This window comes from Lacerta agilis, chromosome 13 (genome assembly GCF_009819535.1).
Source record: "Lacerta agilis isolate rLacAgi1 chromosome 13, rLacAgi1.pri, whole genome shotgun sequence".
NCBI classification, from domain to species: Eukaryota; Metazoa; Chordata; class Lepidosauria; order Squamata; family Lacertidae; genus Lacerta; species Lacerta agilis.
In genome coordinates, this window is record NC_046324.1 from 29,337,249 (window position 1) to 29,345,735 (window position 8,487).

An 8,487-nucleotide genomic window follows, 5' to 3' on the forward strand; every position below is an offset into this window, starting at 1 on the left:
GCCCCTACTTCTTCATTCAACCCCCTCTAAATGCTACCCAATGAAAACACAAGAAATAACATTTTGCTCACTCAAGATTTGTGCCAGTTGTTGGGGCAGCAATTGTGGGTGGGTGGGTAGTTTTAAGTTAATTACCCACCTCATTCTTTCTCCCCTCCTCCTAAGCCTGACCCTGGACAGTGATGAGCAGCACTGTTGCTCATTTTGCCTTGTTCACAACAGCTTTGGGCAGGAGCACTCTACCTGAGCAGCGAAAACAGTAGCAACAATATCTTTAAAGATCCACATTCATTCTCATTTTGCCCTCTGTTCCCGGGGAAAGGTATCAATCAGACTGACTCTTTGCATCAAGGCGAAAGAGCTGGGTGCCTTTTCTGAGTGCCTTTTTGGTAACCGAGAGGTCCTCTGACTTAAAACATCCTGGCGTTTCTCTCTGTGTAATTGACACAGTCAAGGACCCTCTCCTGACTCAGGGGCAGCGGAGATGAGAATGTTAATGCCTCAATTATGCTCCTCAGATTGGTTTCCATCAGCCTCTTGTGAATTGGCCTCTTCTGCCAAGCCAATCTTCTCTATTCGGAAGGCAGTGTTTTTATCTCTGCCTCCTGATAAGGCAGGACCTGCTTCCCAACAGTGTCCTTTGAGAGGCAGATATGGCAGCACAAACAAGGGGGCAAACGCCAGGAGCCTAATGGATTCGTTTAAAGCCTGTCAAGTGCCATTCATTATGGGAACCAGAAGCTTTGCAGACTCAAATGATGGGGGGAGGCTGCCCTTAGACTGAGTCAATGTGTTCAGCCTAGCTCAGGATAGTCCTCTACACTGACTGGCAGCTGCTCTCCGGGGTTTCATGTAGGGTAGGGGATATTCCCACCCCTACCTGAAGGTAGGGTAGGGGATATTTCCACCCCTACCTTCACTGCCAAACTGTGGGAGGCAGTGAAGGATAGGCATGCCTGGCGTGCTCTCTGGTCCATGGGGTCACGAAGAGTCGGACATGACTGAACGACTGAACAACAACAACACCTGAAGATAATGAGGGTTAGACCTGAAACCTTCTGGGCACCAAGCAGGTGCTCTGCCCTAGAATTGTGGAATATAAAAAGGAACACAGGAAGCTGCTTTCTGCTGAATCTGGCCATGGGTCCCTCTAGCTCAATGTTGCCTACACTGGCTGGCAGAGGCTCTCCAGGGTTTCAGGCAGAGGCCTTTCTTGGCCCTACCTGGACGATGCCATCAGAGATGGAACCTAACTTCCTTCCCCCCAAAGAATCCTGGGAGCTGTAGTTTGTCCCTCACACAGTGTTAGAAACTGAGGTATATAAGCTAGGAGCCAAATGGCACCTTAAACCAAGGTTGCAACAATGGAATGTCTATTTGCCAGGGGGCTGGACTAGATGACCCCCGGGATCCCTTCCAGTGCTACAATTCTGCAATTCTCTGATCTCACTGGAGCTCTTACAACAATTCACTCATACCAGTATAGAAGAAGGAGAAACACAGTGGAAATGGTATTAACTAAGCAGAGGTTTTTAAACTGTGGTCTGTGATTTCCATTTGCGTGGCCTGTGGAAAGGCTGCAGTGCAGTCGGATATATCTGTATTCAGCCCTGCACTTCCTTTCCTTGATGTGATGATGGAGGACTAAGATGCCCAGGACTAAGATGTCCATGATTCGTGTGGCAGCTCAGAATCATAAGACGTGCCTCTTTTGCTGTGCACAAATCAGCTGGCTCGATGGAGATGTGAGCCGCCAACCTGGTGTCCAGAAACCTCCGCACAGTCACAATTGGCCCCGTGTCCGGAAGCAAAACACACTAGCGCCTGGGAAATTTAGAACATTGCACCTCACAAGGTGACAATTCCTAGCAACCTCAGTAAAACCACAGTTCCCTTTTAATCTGTGCAAACAGCCTGTATCTGCCTCCCCCCCCCCACCCCATAATGTGTGGCAAATGCTGACTTGTCTGAAGCAGGTGTGTTTTTGGTGAGGTGTTGTGTGTTCCACTGGTCTCCTGCTTTCCTTGGTTTGGCAGCCCAAGACACTTTGGCATCTGAGAGCCACTGCCTTTCTGCATGATCTACTTCTCCCCTCTGGGCAAGGGCTTCCAAGATCCAGACAGGGCTCCGCAGCTGAGGCACTTCCCCATGTGAGACATTAACAGGCCACAAACCTCGCAAATTCCTGTCTGTGGGACAGTGAACAAGAGAGGGAGGAATTAATAGAGGCCAATTTGAGTCCTGTTCTCAGAAAAGAGCATTTCTGCACATCCCCAAAAACTTCACATGCAGCTGAGGCACCAACCAGGGAGAAATAGAACTGCTTTCTGAGCAGCTGCTCCTCTCCGTAGCAAGTTTCTCTGGCTTCTGATAATCTGAATAGATACTGGAAAGCTTTTCCTGGTGCCTTAACTATGCCCCCATCCTTGGTAAAAAGTGGATCTGTGCGCAGTTCCACACTCTTTTGTAGTTCTAGGATAGTTTAATGCAATGTGTGCTACCTGGGGCTGCCCTTGAAGACTGTCTGGACACTTCAGTTAGTACAAAATATAGTAATGATGGAACTCACAGCTGGAAAATACTCCTATTCAGTGCTTTTTTTCTTTAAAAAAATGTTTAGGAGTAGTCTCATATCCCTGCTCATATTGAAATACTGCCCCTCAATGAGGCCAAACTTAGATTCACGTAATGTTTAGCAATATGCATACCCCTGCGTCCCCCCAGAAAAAAGCACTGCTCTTATTTTTATAAATCTTTACTACTTGTTATGAGAATCTTTGTATGAGTTAATACCTTATTATCCCTTTGGAGATGTGCCATATCTTTGTACTTTTGTTCTTCCAGTCTGTAATGGTTTATGGTTTAAATTCTTTATACTTTGGTTGCTTTCTTTTAGTTATGTTTGTATTTGTCTGTTTGTTCGTTAGCAGATAGATTAAAAAAAAAATTTAAGCAGTAGCTGGATCCATTGACCATAGATGGGTAACACATTTTTTTTCTGGATTTCAGGGGGTTGGACTAGATGACCCTCTGGTTCCCTTCCAACTCTACAATTAGATGGTTCTATTAGTACCCTCCCACTTTACTCTCATGTATACAGGCATACCTTCCTAATGAGAGCCCTCAATGTAGCTGATGAGGCAAACTGTAGTCCAAAAAAACCCCTCATGCCCTAAAATAATCCATTGGTTTTTAACATGCTGCAAGACTTTGCGTTGTTAAAATACAGCACCGTGTTCAGTGTTACACCAGTCATCTGCCACACCCTTCTCCAGAATACTCCACTGTGTTCCCTCCCACACATACACCAATTTTTCTTTTCCAGCTAACACCCCAAATTTTATGGCTACTGGGCATGCTCAGTCCTTTTTGATGGGGTTTTTTGTGGGGGGGGGCTCCTTATTTATTTGTTCGTTCATTTTAGAACACATGAAAATATCTGTTTCACGTCTGTTAACTACAGAGTTCCCCTTGGCCTGTTGATCCCCCCCCCCTTCTTCTTCCTCAGTGTCCCCATTTGGCTTCCAATCCTGTTGACAATCACTCCCTTGAGTTCGCTACTAAATTGAGCAATCATCTTGCTGTCCTCAAGAATCTGTCTAATCCTTGTAACACAAGAAAGCACAGGAGTTCATTTCATTAAATCTTGTTTTTAATTAGTACAGCATCCCTGGGTGTATGGGGAGAGAGAACACGAATACATATTACCATATTGCAAAGAAGCCGTTATAAACAACACAATATATCACTTTTGTTTCCCCACCCCAAAAAATGTGAGCATGAAGTTGGTTAAAATAATAATAATAAAAATAATTAAACAACAACAACAACAGGGTTCTTCCTACCCATGCCCCTACTTGTTGGAAAAAGGCAATCAAAAAACTTCTGGTCCCGATCCCAGGAACCAGGAAAGTGCAGGCATCCTATAGCTGCGGATGGAGAATCCACACAATTATATGACACTAGGGGTTTCACAGCTTCTTCCCTTGGTTGGGGATGTGTGACTATGCATGGTTCCAAAAGGATGCTCTAAAATTATTTCGTTCTCGGGTACTTGAATCGGTTTCTATGCTCATCCAACAGCCTCCTTCAGACAACTCCTTCAGCAAGGTACCTCATCTCATCAGAGATTAGATCTCAGGGTCGCTAAATGGAGGGAAAAGAGAGTCTTAGTTTTCTGCCGCATACACTCAAGCAATTCACATTTTCCAATTTGGCCTCAGTTTTCCACATCAACAAAATGGACAATTTTCTACCTGGTTTTTTTTTGTTTTTGTTTTTTGCAGGGTGGCAGAATTAAATGTTATCAGATCCTTGGGGCTGCTGCTAAATTTGGCAACATTTTGTCCTGTGCTCCCTTTCTCCTTCGTAACTTACCTCATTTCCTGGCTTCATTATGCTGTGTGTGTGGAGAAGTGTGCATTGCAATGATGTCCAAGGGAGAGAAAATCAATACCTTCCTGGCTGAAACCCTGAGGCTCTTAGGTCAGTTACTGGTACTTCCACCCTCGTGCCATGGGCCAGCCTTCACTAACCTGGTGCCCTCCAAATATTTTGGATTCCCACCCGTCCCAGCATCGTTCAGCTGTGTGGACTGGGGCCAATTGGAGTTGTAGTCCTGAACACCTGAAGGGCACCAGGTTGGCAAACTCTGCAATACACTTCCTGTACACAGCAGCAGCACATTAGATGGCGTTTATGGGCAGGTTCACCCACATCTTCCCATCAATTGACGAGTGCATCATCAAGTGTTGGCTGTCAGGCATGGAGGTAAAATGCAAGAGAGCAAATCTTAAATATAATACATGGCACTGGAGCCCATTGCCACCTCCCTTTGTAACTCGCCCAGAGTTGCATTAGCAAGTAATGAGAAATCCAGTGATGTCCGTGCAGAAGTGAAGCAGTGTGGTAGGGCGGGGGGACGAAAGAGGAAGGAAGGAAGGAAGGAAGGAAGGAAGGAAGGAAGGAAGGAAAGAAGGAAGGAAGGAAGGAAGGAAGGAAGGAAGGAAAGAAAGAAAGAAAGAAAGAAAGAAAGAAAGAAAGAAAGAAAGAAAGAAAGAAAGAAAGAAAGGCAGCTTCCCTTTACATAAAAGTAAAGGTAAAGGGACCCCTGACCATTAGGTCCAGTCATGAATGACTCTGGGGTAAGGGTTGTGGCGCTCATCTCGCTTTATTGGCCGAGGGAGCTGACGTACAGCTTCCGGGTCATGTGGCCAGCATGACTAAGCCACTTCTGGCGAACCAAAGCAGCACACAGAAACGCCGTTTACCTTCCCGCCAGATCGGTACCTATTTATCTACTTGCACTACATGCTTTCAAACTGCTAGGTGGGCAGGAGCAGGGACCGAGCAACAGGAGCTCACCCCGTCACAGGGATTCGAACAGCCGACCTTCTGATCAGCAAGCCCTAGGCTCTGTGGTTTAGACCACAGCGCCACCCGCGTCTCTTCACATAGCATGTTCCATAATTGGTATTTTATAGATAGGTATAAAGGGTCCACTCTGCCTGCTGTAGAGTTCAGTGGAACTCCAAAGCTTCCACATTCTTCATCTCACAGTTATCCTCTTGCTGCACAATATTGACAAGCTGGGGCATGTGAAGAGGAGGGCAACAAGAAGACAGAGAGTCTGGAGACTAATCCTTCTGTATTTAGGCTAGGAGCCTTAAACTTCTCTATCACTGGTGGCTAGTCCTCATTTGGGATTTGTGGAGCCCAAGATCGGCTGGAGCTAGAGCTAAGGGCAGGCATAGCCAACTTATTTATTCATTCATCCATTTTGCGCAATGAAATTTATATCCCACCCTCCTGCTCAAAGGAGCCTAGGGCAGCAAACACTTCTGTGACATTCAAAACAAATGTTCTCGCCTTCAGCATTGTGGAGCCAGGAGAAGGGCGCCCGTGGTCATTTCCGTTTAGTGGGAAATGCCTTCTTTCTCACTACTGGCCTAAGTGAACTGGGGGAGTGGAGAGGTTTTTCCTTGGGATCTGACTTCCTCAATGACCTCACACAAACCCCAGCCTGGCTTCTCATCTTTGAGGCAGCACAGGCAGCCCTGCCCTTTTCTCTCGACTTGCTGCCAGGAAGGGAAGCTAGTCCCCTGGTTGCTGATACCTCTTGTTCCAAAAACACAATTGGCTCAAATGATGACTTGGGCAATCCCCGGATTGCACCCTTGCTATTTTCTCCTGCTCCAGAAGCTAGGACCTGAACCAATGGCTTCAAATGACAAGAAACAAGATTCCAACTGAACACCAGGGAGAACTTTCCGACAGTAAGAGCTGTTCGAAAGTGAAACAGACTCCCTTGGAAGGTGGTGGACTCTTCTTCCTTCGAGGTTTTTAAACAGAGGTTGGGTGACCAGCAAATACTTTAGCTGCAATTCCTGAATTGCAGGGGGCTGGACTAGATGACCCTTTGAGTCCCTTACAACACATGATTCTGTGATTCTAAGAAGCTGCAAGGCGGGTCTGTGTTGTTTTCCTAGCAGTGTAATTTTGTCCCCCGGAACAACCATCACTATCTGTTGCTCATTTGTGTTTATAAACCTCTCCCTATTCAGAAAGCAATCAGAGCAGCATGCATAAAAATTAAAATAAGGCATTCAAAGGAAAGGACAGTGATAAAAAAAAACCTAGCAGATCAGTAGGTGCCCACAGCCTAAGGATGGGGACACTGTGACCCTCCAGATGTCATTGAACTCCAACTCCCAGCAGCTCCAGATGCCAGCATGGCAAAAGGTCTATGAGATGATAAGGGCTGGAGTCCAGAAGCCAAAGGTTGCCCATTCCTGCCATAGCCAATATCAACATCCTGAAATTGCCTGGGTATACAGAAGGGTTTTGAGCAGGTATTTGAAACACCAAACAGTTGAGCACCTGTCTAACAGAGTATTCCAGAGGATGGGAGCCAGCCCACTAAAAGCTCTGCTCCAGGTAGCCACCTGGGTGAATTTGTGAAACATGCTGCACTGTCAGGAGGGTCTAATGTGAAAACTCAAAGGGGAAAAGCCACAGCTCAGTGCCTGAGCACCTGCTTCTCATGCAGAAGGTCCTAGGTTCAATCCCCGGCATCTTCAGGTAATAATGGGAAAGACTCATGCCTGAAACCCTGGAGAGCTGCTGCCAGTCAGTGTAGACAGTAATGAGCTAGGTGGAACAACAGCCTGACTCCGTTTAAGGTAGCTTCCTTTGCCTTGATGGAAAGAACTGCAGCTCAGTGGTAGAGCACCTGCGTTGCATGCAGAAGGTCCCAGGTTCAGTCTGCAGCATCTCCAGGCAGGGCTAGGTGAGACTCTTCCCTGGAGAGCTCCCTCCAGACACTGACCTAGATGAATTCGTGGTCCCACTTGGTCTAAAACAGCCTTCTACGTTCCAATGCCCTGTCTAAAGGAAAGGGGCCCTTCTGCGTGCCAAGCAGATGCTCTACCACTGAGGCATGACCCTTGTCCATAAATATTAAGACTTTGTCAGGAAACCCCCTAGAAGTGGGTCAAGGGGAAGCTCATCTGTTTTACAAGTGCTGCATCCTAAATGCCCTCTGAGGCTTAAGACTCTGGACTTACTGTGCCCAATTACCTGGCCTCCTTTGATGTGCTGGGCTGTCCTGTCTTCCACATCAGCCTTTCCAGGAGCTCCGGGTGCATGGCTGGGCTTTGCCAGAGAGCCTCCTGGCATCCTGTTGGGCACAGGGCTGCCCAGATCCTCCCTTGGTGCCTGGCATGGTTCTTCTGTGAGGCCTGAGGCCAGAGCGTTCTCTTGATGGCCCCTGCAGCAGCAGCAGAAGCAGCATCTTTCCAGGCACCCACCTGGGAGGACAGGTGAGGCTGCAGATCCAGAGTGGTCCAGGGTCCCTCTTCCTCCTCCGCCTGCTGGAGTGTCAGCCACTGAGTGGCCCTGCTTACAGGCAGGGTGGGGGCAGCCTCCAGGCTATCCCGAGAGCCCTCTGCTGCCTGCCGGCGCCACAGGTAAGGGGAGCGCCTGACTCCCATCAAAAGCCCCGAAGCTCGCCCCACGGTGTGGTACCTGGGGCTGGCCACATGCTTGTACCAGGCGCCTGCTGGGGCCACCAGCAGGATCAAGCCCAGGAAGCCCAGGGCTTTCCATAGGGGCCTGCGGGAGACTGGCCATAAAACCATGAGCACAGGTGAAGTTCAGACCCAGTTCAGGTGGGCTCAGGAGCAGGGTTGCAGCTGCCTTATTTGCTTCAAAGAGATGATGCTAGTCCTTTGTGAGTCAAAGGTGGAGATGGTATCTCTCTCTCTCTCTCTCTTTCTCTCTGCTGCTTCTACAACTTGTATATAACTGCAGGCGAGGGGGTGGGTGGGTGGAGGGAGAACCCCCTCCATCTGGCTCCACCCTTTCCCCAGCTGACATCCATGATCAAGCTGGAGTCTGCATCCTCATCCCACCCTCTCCACCCCCAGGGGAGGTACCACCCTCTCTGCCACAACTCCATAGGCAGACATTCAACTGACACAAGAGTCT

At 48.0% G+C, this 8,487-nt stretch overlaps 1 protein-coding gene across 1 annotated transcript; it reads right to left on the reverse strand.

The window, feature by feature from the left end:
- Window positions 1-3,824: 3,824 nt before the first annotated feature.
- NPW (neuropeptide W) lies at window positions 3,825-8,256 on the reverse strand. The gene is made up of 2 exons (XM_033167939.1): window positions 7,579-8,256; window positions 3,825-4,146 (listed from the first exon to the last, which is right to left on the reverse strand). The coding sequence occupies exons 1-2, from the start codon at window positions 8,136-8,138 to the stop codon at window positions 4,131-4,133; spliced, it is 576 nt and encodes a 191-aa protein (XP_033023830.1). The 5' UTR covers window positions 8,139-8,256; the 3' UTR covers window positions 3,825-4,130.
- Window positions 8,257-8,487: the final 231 nt, after the last annotated feature.